A 20090-nucleotide genomic window follows, 5' to 3' on the forward strand; every position below is an offset into this window, starting at 1 on the left:
GATCATACAGTGATTTATTGAGATTATTATTTTGAAATACGAAAACAAAAATACATAATTATGAACATTTAATAAATAATACAAAACATATCACATAAATAATAATATTAATAAATATTTTATTATATGTATATCTATCTTTATATATTATATATAATATTAAATTATATATACAAAAGGAACATTTTTATATTCGAGAGAGGAAGAGAGAGAAAATATATCTTCTGTCTCTCTCTTACTCATTATCTTACATATGTAATGGTTTCACAGATTCACTCCCATACAAATTTCCAACGTGGAGCGCGCGTATGGAAGTATAACTTCAAAAATATGAAAAATTTTATTTCTTAAAACTTTCATTACAACAAAAATTTGTGTATAATATAATAATATATTGTGTATATAATAAAAAATAACAGTATATTAAATCAAACAAAACATAAGATATCTATTACAATCACTATAAATTAAGCAATTCTTCCAACTGTTTTTTGGTGTCTAAGGGACCAGTAACTTTGTGGCCTATTACTCTTTTATCACTATAAATTTCATAATCATTACCTCCCTGATGAGTTTTATCTCCAAAGAAATGAATTTCGTCAAAGCCTTCTTTTTCTAAAAATTTTAAACAATAGGTTTTATCCCATCCATTTGGAAATACATCAAAACTAATTTGGCCACCTATGCTGTATGTTAAACCGAAATCTGGGAATTCTTTTTTGAGTTGTTCTATCATTGTCTTCCTTATTTGGTGTTCGTTATCATATATTTCAAAGGCATCTCTCTCTTGCTGTGAACAATTTCTACCTATCGGAGATATATTAAGCATTCCAGTTCTAAATTCCACAAATGTGCCTCTTTTAACTGGAAGTGTTATAGTTGAGAGATATTGTAAGACAAAATTAATAAATTTCTGAATTTTATCTTCACCTAAAAATTTTTGAATACTTTGTCTTCCAACTTCTTTTCCATGTTTGTATTGAACTAGACCATTTTCTGAAAAAACGTAATGTAATTTATGAATTACATCATTTCCATTCATTTGGAATGCAATTTTCTTGAAGTCAGAGCCTCCTACTATACCCACAGTACAACGTGCCTTCACCTTCTCTAACAAAAACGAATATATTTCTGGTTCTATCACGTTCACGGGTTTTGTTAAAGTACCATCAACGTCGAAAAGACACAATATATTTTTTTGTTCCATTTTTGTGATTTTAACCAACTATAAAATAATGTATGAATCAGCACCTCACTACTATTTGTACTTTGTGGGAAATTTCTGATACGTAAATACACGTTTTCACCAATCAACAAAGTACAAATATTTTAATAAGATAAACAAATCCCAATTTCTTGTGGCAAATTTAAATTTTATACTAACCTTTTATTCTTCTAAAACATTTAAGCTAAACTTATGTTTAAATATTTTCTGTTCTGGTCAACAGCCACAATTGTAAAATGACGTTTAACTCTATAAGTAGCATTAATTATTTATAGATCCGAACGAACATGCCTCAATGCCAACAATAATATGCAAAATTACAACAAGAATTTGGGCTTCTAAGCTAAGTCAAAGTCAACGAGAAAGACTCATCTTAATGTTGGCTTCGCTTAAAAAGTATAATATAAAACATTCAAAAAAGAGAATAAGAAAATAAAATAGATGACGTGTGACTGTGACAACGTGAGCTGCTGACAGTGCTGACTGCTGATAGTGCTGATATGACAGTGACAGAAAAACAATATTTTTATTTCTACAATTTCTAGTATTTTAGAATTCCTAGGTTCAAAATATTCATAATACTAATTACTTATAAATAAAAATTGATAATGGATACATCTGACAGTGAGTGTTTTGAAAGTGCAGATGAAGAAATATATCCAGAGGATCATGAAACGTATAAAAAGTGTGAAGTCTTAAGTGAAACGCAAAAAGATTTGTACAATTTAAATCTAGTTGATTCTGCTACAAAATTAAAAGAACAACAACAATGTGATGCCACCGATACATTAAATAATGAATTAAACGCAAATTTGAAACCTACGCAACAACAATTCTGTAAAACAGATGGTACACAAACCAAAGCTGAAAGTAATGAACTGATAAATGAAAAAATAACGGAAAGAAAGAAATTAGAAAATGAAGACTTACAAAGTGATGTTGAAAATAACAGTAAAAATGAAAACACATGTAATAGTACACAACTTAAAATAGATACAGTAATAATGGATAAGGAATCTACAAAAACAGTTAACAATGTAAGTGAATATCAATTACCTGTTACAAGAAATAAAGGTATTACTGATCTTTTACATAATGCAGATATCAATAATCTCAAGAAAGAAACACCAAACATAATTGTAGATAATAGCAATAAAGATAATATTGAAGAGGAACTACAAAAAATATCTGATAGTGAAGAAAATATGTGGGAGAATGATGATTGGGAGCCAGTTAGCTATGAAAAGGATATTAAAGTTCCAGATAACCACCAAAAACATGAAATTCCTGAAAGCAAATCAAAGGAAAATATGGAAGACAAGGTTGAAGAAAATATGTGGGACAATGATGATTGGGAATCATTTGAAAAAGTGGAACCACAAAAACCAGAACAACCTTCAGAACCTTCATGGTCAGGTTGGGGTAATTGGGGAGGTGTATCATCTATTTTTACAACAGCTACCCAAGGTGTTACAACTCTTACAAACCAAGTATCTCAAGGTTTAACAAGTGTTTTAGAAACTAGTATGGGAATTCCTGATCCTAAACAACTAGCTAAGTTGGATAGGGAACAGGAGAGCATGATTGAACAACATGAAGAAGAATCTACTAATAACACAAATATAGGTAAGTAACATCAAATTAAATACAATTATATTTTAATCATTATTTTTATTTATTTAACTTCACATAACTTACCTGAGGTCCCATTCAATAAATATGATAATCATAAATCAACTTTTCAACACATAAAAAATATAAAAAAATTTTTATGAAATTTTATTTCTTTGTGTTATAAACGCTTCACATTTATACAGGGACTTCTTAATAACACTATATTTGATCCAAAAATATCAGATAAATATTGATTAATGTTAATGATGATTTGATATTTGTTGAGTGAAAAGCATAACTTCTTATTTAAGTGCTATCTTATAAAGGAGTTTAATATAACCCTGGCTATTTTTATTTTATTCTCTGCTACTATAAATAGTTTTATTGAACTATATTGGTACATTAAAACAGATACTCAACAGAGAAGGATGGAAGAAGATTTTGAGGCAGGCCAGTGCACACATAAAAGCTGTAGCGCCAAATGATGCTGATGATTGGTACATTAAGAATATATTATTACATTAAAAATATATACTTCTCCCCTCTCATTGCTTAGGCACTGGTTTCTCTGAACAGATGTAAGCTGTGACCAATGACATTTGGAAGTTGTGGCTAACATTCACATGTTGTCAGTAGCTGACTTCACTGTACACTGTATAGTACACTGTACATGGTATACAGAGTGGTTTCTCTAGAATTAGTCAGTTTGCTAGTATGTATCATTTATGTATATCTATGTATTCTATTTTACATCTTTATATGACGCATACAAGTGGCTCAAATTGTTTTTAACAAGATTATTTTTTAACTCTTGTTTTGTTTCTATTTATTTACATTAAATATTAATTTGTTTTGTTGTATAATCCACTTTTGCAATAATTATGTGACCTATTTGATTTAAAATGGATTCAGGATTTTTTTATACTTTGGCAACTATGTCAACTTCGATCTCTGTCAATGATAATGACGTGCAACGGTAAGTAAATTAGATGGACTGTACTTGTGTAATACACATGTATATTTTTTGTAACATAAAATAATAAAAAAACAGTTAGCCGGATTTTAAGTATTTGAGCAATCTCCTCCCAAACTTTGTGTTTTAAAATAGTATTTTTATAATTTATATGTGCAGCATCATACAAATTTGACTGACTTCGCACCAATTCAATTAACAATTCATTTTGTTCTTTTTTCTTTTTGTTTTTGTACGTCATAACAACCATCCGCTGCATTGCTTTAAAACCATATATGAACCGACACACATAGCGGGTAAATGCCAACCTTCGTTGCTTCGACGTTAGCCGTTACTGCTGGGCTGGCGTGTCTGAGAAGCCACGTGCATACTCTTTAGGCGTAGCATTCAAACGTTCACGGCAGCCGTTTTCCATCGCCGCTGAAGTGTGTTCAGGGAAATCAGCGCCTTAGATATTGATTTTTTACTTGGTTCATGATATCTTCCCTCTACATATATTTTATAACACACTTTAACGTCCGCAATCTGTTTATATCTTCTTGTTTAAATTTTCTTCTTTTCATTTCATATAGCAATGTAGACAACAACAATAAGTGTTTTTGTTTTCAGTTGCTTTCAAAGGTCCCTGCTACAAAGAAACTTCCTCATTTTATTAAAAACGTTTCTAGCTGTTTCAATTTTTCTTCTTATCAATATTGTTGTGTGATATTGCCCCCAAATATTTATAGTTTTCTAATCTAATTATTTTAATCTATAGTTCTTATAGAATTTTTTTGTTCTGTTGACTAAAAATTTCTAGTTTTCTGTTTGAAATCTAATTTTCTGTTTTGTGTAACATATATTTGTAGTTAGTTTTAAAATTGAATTATCTTCTTGGAAATAAATTTTGTAATAATTATCATTTTACGAAGTGTTGCCTATTTTTTATTTTTATTACAAATTAAAATTTTAACAACTAAGTACCTAGTATTAACCTAACCAAAAACTTTTTATGGGAGTTACTTCATTGTCATAGTGTTTTATTCTTATATAATTTAGTAATTGGATGCAACCTCAGGAGTCATGAGCCTTACATATGCAATACATGACGTTAAATCTTGCCAAATATTGTTTTTTTTGCAATATTTAAATTGATGTTGAAATGAATAACTTCTTTTTTTACAATTTTCTGATTTTATAATATCAAATCTTCTTTAGTGGTACTTTTGATTCTATAAGTACATATTTCTTTTATGATACTCTACTGAAGTAGTTAATTTTGGGTAGTCTAAAGCTTTCTACAAATCAAAATTTAGTATATATGCTGGTTCATCACGTAATTCAAGTTTTGCAGGTATTTTGTCACTATGCTTGTAAATTAATATTTTAAACAATGTCCCTCCCTTCTTCTCATCTCTTTCAGCCATTGAATATCTACAATTGGACATAGGCCTACTTCAAGGCTATCCTGTGCTTCTCTTATCCAATTTAGTCTAGCAGTATTTTTTAGTTCATCATATCATCTTGTATGTGGTCTTCCTCATATTAGGAGTTCATTTAATTAATTTTCTATTCCATTTGTTATTCCCTTAGCTTGGCAGTATGTCCCGCAAACTCTCATTTTATATTTGTGTTGTTATTATCCAGTTGTTTTTCCTTTTGTCTATTATAGTAAATGTACTAAAGTCTGTTCCTTCTTGACTTTATAGTACACGAACTACGGCAATGTAACCCTTATGGGAGTTTTTAGTGCGGCGATACCGATTTTATTCGAATTTTCAATCGAACATTACCAGGGTCCTAAAAATGTAGGGCTCTAAAAATGTTAAATTAAAACTAACCCGTTACAGTCAATAGCATTGTAGTAAAACAATATTTTTCATTGTTTTTTGTGAGTGCTATGCATTTTAGAAAAGTAATCAGCAATTTTATAATCGATATGCGTAATAACTTTTTTTGGTAAAGAATGTTAGAATATCCAACATTAAAAGTGAATGTTGTTCTATGGTTGTTAATTTATGTATTGACGGTATAGACCTATAGACAGTTCTGAAGTAATGCCAAGAAAAATATAACATAAATTGTCAGTCAAGTTTAAGTAAAGTTTAATATTGTCCTACAGTTGAGAATAAATAAATTATAATTGTTGATGGTCAGTTCACCAATATTAAATTATAACAAAGAATATCAAATAAGCTTGTCAATAATATTAATTCCTAAGTTATTTACTATTATATTCTTTGCCTGTACTGTAAAGTCAAGGTGGGACAGACTATAGATCCTCTTTGCACATAACTTTGGTCTTATTCGCTTTGCTTCTTCTCCTAATTTAATGATGATTTATTTTAGGTCTTTGTTATTATCTGGGATGATGACCTTATCATCTGCCGTAGGTTATTCAGTATCCTTGTGTTTTATTTCAATCTCCTTTTTGATCCAATCGAGCTTGTTTAACATTCTTTCTAACGCCAAGTTAAACAATTTAGGTAAAATTGTATGTCCCTTCCTTATTCTTTTTGTGATTTATATTTTATTTGTTTCTCTGTTATGTCTAATTAATTATTGATGTTTCCTTATGTTATATCGCTTGATATGAATTCTAACTTGACTGTATCTGACAGAGATGTAACTCTAAATGTGCTTCGAGTATGATTTCATTATCACATGACAAAATACCAGGGAAACTAATGCCGGATCTATAAAAATAGGTCTGACAAAATGGGATGAATCGCAGCTGGCAATATTTGAAGGAATGGTCCTATTAAGTTTACAGAGAACCTAATGTGGTAAACCTAATTAAGCTTGGAACCCTATGAGCCATCAAGAATCATAACAACACATGCTCGGAAAGCAAACCAAAGGCCAGCCAAAAATACGATCTATGGGCCAAGTACAGGAGGATTTGAGAGAACTCACACCTAGAAACTAAAGAAGCAAAGCTAGAAATAGGAACGAATGGAGAGAACAGGCCAAAGGAAGGCCAATGATATGGGATCTGGAGCCAATGGTTATTGGTGAGGATCCATTTTTTATAATAAAAATACAAACAATAAAAAGTACTAAACTAAAATATTCAATATTCTCTTATATTTATCAAAGTTTTCATTAAAACATATCAATATCTGGTGTTAATTCTTTATTTTCTTTTCTTAATCTTAAAGTTAGATCTGAACATAAAATAACTGAGTCCAATTGATTGTTGCAGGTTTTGGTTTTGGTAATTTATCTAATCTGGTTTCTGGAGTCTCACACATAACAAAATTCGTTGAAAACACTGGCAATAAAGTAATAACAGGAGGATTAGATACTTTGGAAACCATAGGTAAGAAAACTATGGAAGTCCTGCAAGAAGGTGATCCAGGTCTAAAAAATAAGAGAGCTTTGTTGAAGTTAGAAAAGGAAAAACCTATACTTTCCCAGGTTCTTAGAGAAGCGAAAGAGAAAGCAGAGAGGGAAAATCAAGTTCTGCAAGAAAAACATTCCAAGAAAAAAATGAACTATGAGACTTTGTTTGATGATTACCATGGATTAGTACATTTAGAAGCTTTGGAAATGCTGTCAAAACAATGTGATATAAAGTTACAGGTAATATATTTTCATATTTTATATTATGTGTGTGGTCATATTATATATATATATATATATAAATTCTTTTACAAAACTGAACTAAATCGATAACAGTCCTGCATATAGACCCGTTGTAATCTTCTGCCATGAAAATGATGCTATCATGCATTTCAAATAGAGCATAGCAAGATTATCAACAAACTTATTACTATCAATTCCTTTATGTTTTGACGCCCATAACGAAGTTACTTTGTTGGGCTTTGCCAGTTTGTTAAAGGACTGTTTAAAATTTCCAACTGTTACAGACTCCTCAGTAGTCTGTAGAGTCTTTAGCTTGACTGTCTGAGGCAATAAATATTTTAAGGTGAGTTGATTTTTTTTAGCCACGTGTGAACAAAAATATCTATAACTACTAACTCTATTTGAAATATTGTTGAGTCTGAGGGCTGTTGATATACTGTTAGGACCATTAACCTCTATTCCTACTTCATGCTTTCTATGTCTATGAGTAGAATAATATGTGAGGACATCTTTTGTAATTTGAGCTTAGGAATATTTTCCACGGGCTTTTAATAATCGGTTAAGACCGTCAATCTCTATTCCTACTCCTTGATGTTTTCTTAACTCATCAGTATGCTAAGTAAGGACACCTCTTGTTCTTCGAGCGATTTCGTTTTAAACTCACACTCGTTTTTGATGATAATAGTTAAGAGCCTGAAATCTTATTTTAAGTAAATTTTGTAGCCTTAATATCTGTGTTATCTTCTAAGAGCGATTCTCCTTAAATATATATAAACGAGGGGAAGGTCCGATATTACTTCTGTATATTATAATAATTATATTATATTTTAATCTATCAAGTAAAGTGGCAAAGTCTCGTTTTATTGAAATTATCTTCTTATAATTATTCCTTTTTAGACCTTAAGCGAAAGTTGTTCTGGAACCGAATTCCAAGAACTTCAAGAAACTATGGACCAAATTAAAGAGCTCTGCGAAATTCCTGATGAAGATGACGAAGATACCCCAACATTTGAAGATATCAAAGAAAAGATCCAAGCAGCAGTTAAAGATATAAATGTCAGTATAACTTATGACAAATTGGTTTCTATATGGGAAGAAACTGAAGTGTGGTTGAATAATTTAAAATTAGATTTTTGTGATGAAAATGAAATCCATCAAGAGGCTTTGCAGGTAAATATGTTACACTATTAATTGTATTTCATTAATTCCTTATCTATATTCTATAAATTCTATTTACATTTTTTTGTCAGCAACTTTTACATATAGATGAAAGAAGAATCCTGCATATACTTTGTGCGAAAATAGTATTCATCTGTCGATACCAATAACTTATTATGTTTAGAATAGTTTAGACTAGCGTTTCTTAACCTTTTTCAATTCGCGCCAGAAAATCAAGAACGGTTTTAAGGACCTCCTTAATAAATTAATGAATGATGACATGAATAAATTAAGTACTAATTTATTTAAGTACTAAAAAAAACATTTTTATGAAAATTAAAAATATTGTATTAATCATTAATGTGATGGTTGGTTCTGCTTTTTGGATACTAAATTTGATATATTTGGGTTGCTGTTTTTGTGTGTCTGTTGTAATCTCAAATCGGATTCCAATTTTATTTTGTTTATGTATTTGTTTTTGGATACATACAAGAGCAGAAAATCACTTTTCACAGAGGTATGTGGATGAGAAAAGCAGTAACTGCTTCAGTGCTTCTTCTGGTATTTCTTTATAAACTGCTTTTATATTTACCCAAAAACTTGATAAGGAAGGTTTTTTGAAATGACATTTTGAAGCTGAATCACATGATATTTCTATTAATTGATTTTCTTGTATTGTTGTCAAGCCGATGATATCTGAAACATCTGCGTTGAAAGTGGCAGGTATCCAGTTTTGATTTCTGTCGGGTTCTGGAAAATAATCCCGAAAGGAAGACCGCAAACCTCGGAGGTGTTTAATCATTTCTTCTTCTAGTTGCGTTGGCAACCATTTCCCCACCAGAGGATTCCAAAAACGCTACCAGTGTAGGAAAATAATTATAGTTTTTTTTTAATTGTAGGTACTATTAGTCCAAAGGTCAAGTTTTTTTATCATACAGTGGTACCTCGACATACGAGTGTAATTCGTTCTGTAACTGAAATGTCATTAATCCGTTCCAGTCCCTAAAACCATAAATAATCAGCCAGTTGAAAGAGTTATGTCCTACAAATATTTAGGGGTTTGCTTCACTGATACTAATGATCAGACAAGAGAAATCAAGAGGCGAATAGTTTGTCAACGTGAAAAAATTTCTATGCAGCCGGGACATAAATATAAACTTAAGAACGAGAATGTTAAGGTGCTATGTTTTCTCCGTTCTGCTGTACGGCATGGAAGCCTGGACACTGAAAAAGATAAACATCAAAAACATTGAGGCATTCGAGATGTGGTGTTACAGGAGAATGGGGAAAATACCATGGACAGAAAGAGTAACAAATCAAGATGTTCTGCTGAAGATGGGGAAGGAATGCGAAGTCATAAAAACCATACAAACGAAAAAACTGAAATATCTCTCTGCTAGACTCATAATCCAAGGAAAAATCTCGGGAAAGAGAAATGTGGGACGTAGGAGGATTTCCTGGTTGCGAAATTTAAAGGAGTGGTATGGGTGCAGTTCAATACAGTTGTTCAGAGCTGCAGCCAACAAAGTAAAGATTGCTGTGATGGTAGCCAACCTCCGATAGGAGACGGTACTGCAAGAAGAAGAAGTCCCCAAAAAACACGTTAGTTGTTTTTGTTAAGTGTTTTTAAATAAGAAAAATGTATTTAAAAGAAGAAACATTTATTTATAAGTAACAAAAAATACATACATATTCTGTAAAAACATAAGAAAAAGTGCTTACGGAAGCGCTTAATTTTCGTCAGTGGTCTTCGCTTTTTTCGTTAGACTTTGCTCATTTTCATCTGCAGATCGTTTAAAAAAACTGTCCAATGAGGTTTGTTTCTTCCTCTCTTTCATAATATTGCGGAAATGTGTTAGGCAAGTTTCGTTTTTCGTTTCGTAAAATAATCAGAAATCAAGTAGATTATATCGCTGCACCAATCAGGTTTAGAAACTCCATCAAAGCCGTAAAAACTTACCCGGGTGCGGACGTAGCATCAGACCACAATCCGGTGGTATGTAAGTTTGAAGTAAAGTTAAAAAAGACAAATGTAAAGAACAGACCCGAAACGCTAGATATTAGGAAGCTTTCCAACAATAATATTAAACAACAGATGCAGGAGAATTTAAATACCGAAATATCAAAAATCCTTAAAAATAACAATGAACCGCTGGAAAAGTGGAGAGAAATTAAAGAAGAGATTAGGACTTCAAGCACTAAGTTTTTACTACCTGATAAGAGAAAAAAGAAAGACTGGATGACTGCAGAAATCCTTGACATGATGGAAGAGAGACGGATATATAAAACTAAAGATACTGCCAAATACCGCGAAACCCATAGACGAATTAGAGCTGAGATAAGAAAAACTAAAGAGAAATGGTTTTCGGACAGATGCGAAGAAATCGAACAGTGCGAAAAGGTATACGACTATCACAATATGCATAAGAAGATAAAGGAACTCACAACAAAGAAAAGCTACAATATTTTATCGAAAGGGCTATGCGATGATAATGGAAATCTACAACTAGACCCCGACAAAATAGTTAGAATCTGGGAAACTTATGTGGAACAACTGTTTAATGATGACCGTCCTAGTGGGTATACACTGAGCAATGATGATACTGGCCCTTCTATTCTAAAATCAGAAGTGGAGAATGCTATAAAGGGTCTTAAAAATAACAAAAGACCAGGCAACGATAACGTATACGGGGAAGCATTGAAAATGTTGTGCGAAACAAACAGTCAATTTCTAGACTCACTCGTCAGACTCTTTAACAATATTTATAACAGCGGGGAGTTTCCTGAAGACTGGCTAGAGTCAACTTTTGTTGCCATACCGAAAAAACCAAAAGCAAAGTCTTGTGATCAACATCGGATGATAAGTCTAATTAACCACATTTCGAAGGCATACACCAAGGTTATTTACAACAGAATAAGCAAAAAATGCGAGGATAACATTGGAGATTCGCAGTTTGGGTTTCGGAATTCTCTTGGGACAAGAGAAGCACTTTTTAGTCTACAGGTACTCATCCAGCGCTGCAGAGATATGAACAAAGACGTGTACATATGCTTTATAGACTACGCAAAAGCATTCGATAACGTAAAGCACGAAAAGATAATTGAAGTTCTCCATAAGATCGGAGTCGACTACAGAGACATTCGAACAATAGCGAGTCTCTATTGGGGCCAAACAGCTAAAGTGAAAGTAGGATCTACATTGACCAATAAAATTGAGATCAAGAAAGGTGTACGACAGGGCTGTATCTTGTCTCCCATTATCTTTAATATATACTAAGAAGTATTTAAGGCAGCGCTGGAGGAAAGCACAGAAGGCATAAAGATAAATGGAGAAATAATTAATAACATAAGGTATGCTGATGACACTGTGATTCTAGCAAGTAGCATGGAGGAACTGAGTTGCCTAATGAGTAAGATACAAAAAACAAGTGCACAATACGGACTCAGACTAAATATCACAAAAACCAAATGGATGTTAGTAAGCAAAACCCAACAACCACCACAGCAACTGATATTAGACAATGAAAGAATTGAACACGTGGATTCGTACATCTACTTGGGAACAACAGTTAACTCAAATTGGGATCAAGCAAAGGAAATACGTATAAGAGTAGAAAAGGCAAGAGCATCGTTCACTAGCATGAAGCAAATTTTCACCTCTAAAAGCCTCACCCTACCTCTCAAAATTCGACTTCTGAAATGTTATGTATTCCCGCTTTTGTTATATGGAATGGAGGCGTGGACAATGACCGCAACAATGATGAAAAAAGTAGAGGCCTTCGAAATGTGGGCTTACCGACGTATATTACGTATATCCTGGACTGAGCACGTGACCAACGAAGAGGTACTACGCCGGATAGGTAAAGAGAGAGAGGTAGGAATAAGTATAAAGAAAAGAAAGTTGGAATACTTGGGTCACGTTATGAGACATAATAAATATAGAGTACTACAACTGATCATTCAAGGGAAAATAGACAGCAGAAGGGGTCCAGGGAGGAGAAGACACTCGTGGCTCCAAAACTTGCGGCAATGGTTCGGATTGTCATCTGCTGAACTATTCAGATCTGCCGTAAACAAAGTCAGAATAGCCATGTTGATTGCCAACGTTCGGAACGGACAAGGCACATGAAGAAGAAGAAGTTTCGTTGAACAACACCGATGTACGACCAGTTGTAACTTTTTCGGGGTGATTTTTATCCACGAACTCTGCAACTTTCTCCCACATTCCCAGGATCTCCTTTATATCTCTTGTAGAGACAACGTCTTCGAATTCTGGCTCCTCTTCAAAACTAATTTTTCCCTCGGTTGTCAGCTCCTGAGGCTGTTCCTCGACAAATTCGTTCACATCTCTTTGATCCACCTCCAGACCCATGGATTTTCAAAGAGAAACAATCTCATCTACCACTGACACTTCGAGTTCCAGTCCTTCGCAGGCCCTTTCATCTACAGCCTCAGGCCACAGCTTCTTCCATGCAGAGGTTAAGTTCCTTTTTGCAACACGTAGCCAATAATTCTTAGGCATATTACTATGTTAAAGTAGTCCTTCCAGAACTCTCGAAGGCTGAGGTTTGTGTTCTCCGCCACCTCAAAGCAGCGCCGAAAAATGTGCTTGGTATACAGCTTCTTAAAATTAGAAATCACTTGCTGATCCATGGGCTTCAAGATAGGAGTTGTGTTGGCTGGTAGGTAGAGAATCTTTATAAACTTGAACCCTTGGAGTAAATCATCTTCGAGATTTGGTGGGTGAGAAGGGACATTATCGAGGACAAGAAGGATTTCCATAGGTAGGTTGTTTTGCTGTAGATATTTTTTAACAGAAGGGGCAAACACCAGGTTTATCCACTCCACAAAGAATTTCCTGGTGACCCACGCCTTTGGATTTGCACTCCATATAACTGGCAGTTTTTCTTTTAAAATCTAATGTGACTTAAGGCTCTGGGATTTTCTGAATGGTACACTAGAAGAGGTTTGATTTTACAATCACCACTGCATCGTCTTCTCCTCTGCCGTTATGTAAGTTCTCTTCGGCATCTTTTTCCAGAAAAGCCCTGTCTCGTCACAGTTCAAGACTTGCTGGGGGATGTATCCTTTGGCTCCTATCAGTTCGGAAAACGTTTTGATGTAAACCTCAGCTGCTTTCACATCCGAACTTGCTGCCTCACCCTGCCTGACGACGCCGACGGAGTGAATGGCGGTCCTTTTTCTAAAGTTGTCAAACCAGCCTCGACTGGCTTTAAACGAGTCTTTCGATTCATCATTTGTGGAAGTTTGTGGGATCTGCTTCAGCAAATCTTCGTAAATCGCTCGTGCCTTCTCACATATGATGCTTTGTGTTAAGGTTCCTCCTTAAAGCTGCTTCTCTGTCACCCACATCATTAGTAGTTTCTCCATTTTTTTTATGGAGAGAAGTTCGGAGCTTAGAAATTATTGTAACGCCCTTAGCTGGCATTATACCATTTATCACCTCCTTCCGTTTAAGTACAGTACATATCATTGATGTGGTACGCCCGTACATCCTCGCCAAGTCAGTTACTCGTACACCTTGCTCATGTTTTCAATGATTTCACGTTTTAGTTCAATAGACATCCTTCTGTCCAGTAGACAGAATTCTTCGAACCGATTCCTTGTATCTTAAATCTTGCTCTCACCTCAAAGCAAAATATCGCTCGCTCCGCGGCTTGTATTTCAAAACACTCGTATATTAGGGCGCTCGTATATCGAGGTACCACTGTATTTTCTATTTTGTCTTCAACATGGAAGATGTTGTTATTTCTTTCTTGTATACTTAAGTTCAACTCCTTAAGAATACTGAAGATATCAGCCATATACTTATGCCACCACTGTAAGCCATTTATAAAGTTATTGAAATTATCAGCATGTTTATTTCCGCTGCCTGCTAAATTCTTCAAAAAAATATTCTGATCTCATCTCTCAGCTCGAAAACACCCGACACGATTTATTGACAATTCAACGTTTGAACTATAATGTACTTAAAGGGAATTTGAACGCCTAAAGATACAGGTCATGGAAGATCAAATTACTTAGGTTTTACGAAATCTTAAGATAAACTGTAAAGATAAAGAGAGGACCAGGGAGAAGAAGAATATCTGGGCTTCAAAACCTAAGGAAGTGGTTCAATACGTCTACAACCGGACTATTTCGAATAGCTGCAAGTATAGTTAGAATAGCTATGCCGATCGCCAACATCCGGAACGGATAGGCACCGTAAGAAGAAGAAGAAAATAAACTTCAATGACATTCGGTTTCAAAAGTTTGGTTGCCTGTTATCCAGTTGATTGAAATTTCCCGGGCACTTAATTAGTACAGTTCAATAGCCCCCAAGTTTAGAAAACCACTTTCCAACCACTTAGTTCTTATTTCAGAGGGATGCGGAAATCAAATTTGTATCTTATTATGTTTATCATAGATTATGCAAACAAGGTTGTTTTCTAGGTTGTAATGTTGGTATATTCTAATGTACTAATTATTTTGAAGGTCTTAGCCCAGTTGACAGCAATTGCCGTAGAACAGTTTCATAAATGTGGAGAATTGTTATTAATCAAGGAGCACAGGAGCACAGCAGATGAAGCAGATAGTTTAGTACAGTAAGTTATCATTATGTCAAGTTTTTATACCTAGTGTAATCGATTGTATTTGATTTCTAGATTGACCATGACACTTACTTCTCTTATTGGACTAGTAGCAGGAAAATTCTCTGAAAAATTAAATATGAAATCTTCACAATCTGGAAATAAGGAATCTATAAATAGTTTGATCACCAATGTGTTCTTTGAGGTAATATATACAAATTAGAGCAATTATAACACGTCCACTATTATTTATTTCATTTCATACAATTCACAAAAATGTTACTTTTGACTGCTATTTAGACTGAAATACGCTGGTGTAGCGTAGAAGCGGTGAGGAGGACTTGTGTCTCGGTGATACATCCCCATAGATTCCCATAGGCCTATAAACCCTAGAAGGGCGTATACACCTAATAAACCAATATAATAAATATATATACTTTTTTCATTTATTTAAAAATATTGCGAAAAAATACGCATTTTAGATAAAAACTTTCAACAGACGACTTTCTTGAAAATACTTTCTCTTAATTTAATTCTCTGAACAGCAACATTGTTGCCAACGAGGCCAAGTACTGGAACTTAAAATATAATACACGATCGGTAGAATTGGTATAGTTCGCTCTCAGTCAGCAGTCTTCTTCAATGTAAATTGGAATTAACTATTATTTGAAGTTTCACAAATTCTTATTTTTGGATTGTATCATTCGATATAATTTTTTAATTTTTGTATCGTGTTGTGTTGTTTATTTTCCTTTGAAGTTAAATTGCTGTTTTGATTTTCTTGTATTATTTTTTTTAGTTTAATAAACATTTTAAATAGTGCATATCAGTCTTGTTTCCTAATTAAATTAAAAAATTAAATTTCAAGTACAAAATTTACTTATAATAAAAATATACACCTGTGAACCTCATAATTTATAAACCGAGCAGCGGAGGCTAAGGGCTGATCAGTTCTTTGTAATTTTACATTTTTCTTGGCAACAAGGCTATTGAATTTATATTTATTTTCAGCCGGTAAACGAAAATCTTCCGTTGCTAAATCAATTTTTTGTTCATTTTGAACTTCACTCTGTAAAAAGCTCATTAGCCCACTCAATCTTGTTTCTAAAGTTGTAACTTCTGCAGATTTTTCTGATTTTTTCCATGGACACGAAAACATAAGAGCCATATGCCAAAGTCGAACCATATCTTCTGACAAACATGACTCAATAAAAGGATACAATATCGCCGCAAACTTGTCAGCAGTTTTGTCTAAGTCTCATATCATAAAGAGCAGAAATATTACAAGGACTACTAGAAATTCAACTTAAAATTAACTTTAAGAGCTCTCTAATGTAAACATCCTCTCTGCCAAACCTAGACTGCAATCTCTGAATAATTTTTGAACTCGATTGGAGGTAATTTAAATTTGCGACAGTGCAGGAGTGCAGGAGTTTAACTGACGCTTTTCGACGCTTCCTGTATATTAACTATTTTAATAAAACTAGAGGTTTTTATGACCATCGACATTACACCTAATAGCTAATTTTTGACGACGGAATAACATATTTGTTTAATCAAAATAGTGATACTATATGATAAAGACTTTTGTAAATTTTTAATTGATATTTGATTATATTTTTTAGGCGGGAAATAGCAGTTCATACATACAAGACGCTTTCCAATTACTAATCTCTGTTCTTCAAGTGGGCGCTGTGTAGTTTGTAGGAATAAAACTTAGTTTACAAATTGTTAAATTATTACTTCCAAAATTTTATATTATGTTTAAAAATTGATTTTATCACTAAAATAATCTATTGTAATATAAAATAAATCTATAAAGCTATGAAATTGTGTATTTATTAGAAAAGGGAAATTGTAATCTCTGTTTAATTTCAGTATCAATTCACTGTTGGCAATTGACAAATATTTCACTGTAATTCTTTGTAAGTTTTCTGTCCATAGTCTTTTAAATCTTCTTTTTACTGGTTGGTCGATTAGTTCTCTTATTAGATAATCTTTGGCATGATCTGTAATACTGTGTCGATATTTATTTGCACCAAGTGTTCAAAATTACATAAATATGGTATGTTTAGATCACTATATAGAGTTTTGTTTGAGACATACCAGGAGGTATCAGTTATCATTCCCAGCATTATTTATTGAAACGTTTGAAGAATCTTTGTGTTGCTCTAGTTCTATGTCGTCTGATCAGATTGTTTCAGTATGGTTTGTATATGGCTCATTTATTTTCCGTGGATAGCTTTTTTTTAAAGAGGTGATACTCATGCTCACCCTAGCGCCTGTAATTTCACCTCTAAGGTAGCGTGGGACTTAAGATACTTCATGCGATGTACCTGACTTACCCAACCTGACCTTACCCAATAAATAATATCTATCTATCTCCTACGGCATACTCGGGACTACTCTTCGAGTATGCGACTGTAACGTCGAGTATGCTGCTTTTTTCTCTGTCCTACTTGTTCAGTTCCTTTTGTTCTTTTAGTTTTGCCTATTGTGTAGCATCCTCTTATATTATTTTTTTTTTGTTTTCTGGTGCGGTCTTTACTTTTTTTTACCAGCTCTTCCTTTTCCTGGCTGAATTGACTGCATACAAAAACACAATCTTCTGCAGTTCTTGCTGTGTTGGCGGTGTCTACTGTTATATTCATTACCTCAAGTTGGTTTGTTTCCTACGTTTATTATGTCTAAATAATGTTCCATAAAAACTGGAATAATGGCTCACTCAGAAAGAGATATGGATATTCATAAGAAGGCTAAGAATGGAAATCAAAGATCTGATAAACGCGAACCATATTATCAAAGATGAGTGGATAGTATTTCTCAAACAACTGAACCCAACAATGGATACTAAAAAACTGCAAAATATCAGAAAGAGAAGTTGAACTGATTAGATTATAATATTTACGATATTATAACTAGAATATTATTACTGAGACATAAAAATGTACTTAATAATATTGAAATAGTAAGGAGTACTCGTGAATGGTAATTTAATGTTAAAATGGTGAATGAATAAAAATATTACAAGTTAATCAATTTACATAATAAAAAATATATAGAACATAACACAAAGATATACAGTAATAAAATTTTTGAATGCAAAAACTCACTCAGAAGTAGCAGTGATTTGGTGCGGTCATTTCTTCTTCTGCAGGTGCCATCCGTCGTCCATGCACCTTCTCCTTAGGTGAAGTCGTCGTTTTCTAGGCCTCCAGGATCCCATGGTCATTATACCAAACGGTTTTGATAGGAGAGTATACCTGGCCTCCGTGGGTACGTCCTTCCACATATGGTAGTTAGGGAATGACTCTGCTCTATTTCCGGGGTCTCCTCGTAGCTTCCGGGGCTGGTGGCTTCAGGACCTCCTCGTTCGGCATGAAACAGCCGGCACAGGAACAGCATTAGAACTGCAAGAAGACTACATGCATCAGTACTGCCATTCTGGTCCAAGATGGTTTCCACGTAACCAGCATTATGAAATGACCGGTGCATGGGTTTTCAGCATCCCTCTCGGTTCCCTTGGGGATCGTGAGTTACGATAAAGGGCACCATGTCACCTCAGGAATTCTTTGGTCAATAATTTAAAGATGTGACCATGTATATGTGTTTATATAAATGTCCCTATGTGCTCTATGCTCCATGTTCCTATGGAGATGCCCTTTATGCCAATGTGGCCTTGATAAAGGCGTTCATCGATGCCGATTGCTTGAAAATCACCCTATTTATACATTTGAGTCCATACTCGCAAAGTAGTGGAGGCAATTTTTAAGACAATCGGCCAATAGTAAATAACTATATTGTTAAATAGTCAATAGTAAATGAATGAAGATTAATTGACCATATAGTACGCTGATTGACCAGAGCCCTAGCTAGCGTACGGCGACGGCATTATGGTATCTTCTTTATTCGGTTTCAGGTGTGTTAGTTATACGCTAGTTTTAGCTAGTTAGTATTCAGACGTGCTCTGGCAATTATTGAAGTGATCAAATTCAAAGTGAAGAAGGTCTAATGAAACTGAAAAATAGAAAGGCCTCGGAAAAAATGGTCTAGCAAAAGAGCTCATAAAATATCGCGGATCTCAGCTAATGTAACTTATAGCAATCTTGTTTAGTTTGTAAATAATCTTAGAACGAATACCTGAGGAATGGAACAACCGTATTATGAGACCACTGTTTAACAAAGGCGAAATAAAGACCCTAACTATTATAGAGAATTAAACCTGTTAAGCTCCATTTTGAAACTTCTAACGAATTACCATCATCATCAACCTGTACGCGCCCATTGCTAAACATAGGTCTCCCTCAGCTTTTTCCATTTCTTAATATTGTTCTGAAGCTATTTTCTTGTAGCATTTTAAAGTAATTACTATTTTAATCGAAATAAGCCACAATTGAAGGTTAAAGCAAGTTTATTGACCTTTCAATTTCCACTTCGGAAATCGTTCTCAAAATACAAACATTAATAAATTAAACAAATTTTGTTTTATGTTACTTGGTGAAAAATTCTTCTAATAATTAAATTTTATCTGACTCATTTATATTGACAATTCAGATATATATTATACACTTTATAGTAGACGACTTTAAAATGATATTGCCAATATTGCTGAGTTGCATTCCTAGGACGACTTTATTGTAAGGTTAATTCAATTACATGAAATCAACTTTAAAGTGATCTAAAAAATACATCAACTTCAAAATATCTGAGAGATTTATCGCCATTAGAAGCCACAAATTACACCCTTTGGAAGGCTACCAGAAAATTGTTACGACCACAACAACATATACCACCTATCAAAACGAGTAACGGACATTGGGTACGCACTGATGACGAAAAGGCAAGTATATTTCTCGAACATTTGGAAACTACTCAATTTCCCTAGGAGGTACAACCAGAGGAAGAGGAAAATATTCATAGATATTTGGACTGCCCATACCAGATATCTCTGCCTATTAAACCT

At 33.6% G+C, this 20090-nt stretch overlaps 2 protein-coding genes across 2 annotated transcripts; one reads left to right on the forward strand and one right to left on the reverse strand.

The window, feature by feature from the left end:
• Window positions 1-325: 325 nt before the first annotated feature.
• On the reverse strand, window positions 326-1393 carry Pmm2 (phosphomannomutase). The gene has a single exon (XM_072520372.1). It carries the CDS (start codon window positions 1205-1207, stop codon window positions 461-463), a length of 747 nt encoding a protein of 248 aa, XP_072376473.1. The 5' UTR covers window positions 1208-1393; the 3' UTR covers window positions 326-460.
• A 304-nt stretch (window positions 1394-1697) lies between these two features.
• On the forward strand, window positions 1698-16957 carry LOC140432462 (protein FAM114A2). The gene is made up of 6 exons (XM_072520373.1): window positions 1698-2851; window positions 6997-7376; window positions 8277-8549; window positions 15033-15142; window positions 15203-15332; window positions 16753-16957. The coding sequence occupies exons 1-6, from the start codon at window positions 1834-1836 to the stop codon at window positions 16825-16827; spliced, it is 1986 nt and encodes a 661-aa protein (XP_072376474.1). The 5' UTR covers window positions 1698-1833; the 3' UTR covers window positions 16828-16957.
• Window positions 16958-20090: the final 3133 nt, after the last annotated feature.

The sequence above is a fragment of the Diabrotica undecimpunctata genome, chromosome 1 (assembly GCF_040954645.1).
Source record: "Diabrotica undecimpunctata isolate CICGRU chromosome 1, icDiaUnde3, whole genome shotgun sequence".
NCBI lineage: Eukaryota > Metazoa > Arthropoda > Insecta > Coleoptera > Chrysomelidae > Diabrotica > Diabrotica undecimpunctata.

Bases quoted from the DNA above. Each gene is read 5' to 3' on its own strand.
- Pmm2 (XM_072520372.1), bottom strand. From the start codon at position 1,207: ATGGAACAAAAAAATATATTGTGTCTTTTCGACGTTGATGGTACTTTA.
- LOC140432462 (XM_072520373.1), top strand. From the start codon at position 1,834: ATGGATACATCTGACAGTGAGTGTTTTGAAAGTGCAGATGAAGAAATA. The intron at 2,852-6,996 runs GTAAGTAACATC...TGATTGTTGCAG, and splicing joins TACTAATAACACAAATATAG to GTTTTGGTTTTGGTAATTTA. The intron at 15,143-15,202 runs GTAAGTTATCAT...TTTGATTTCTAG, and splicing joins GAAGCAGATAGTTTAGTACA to ATTGACCATGACACTTACTT.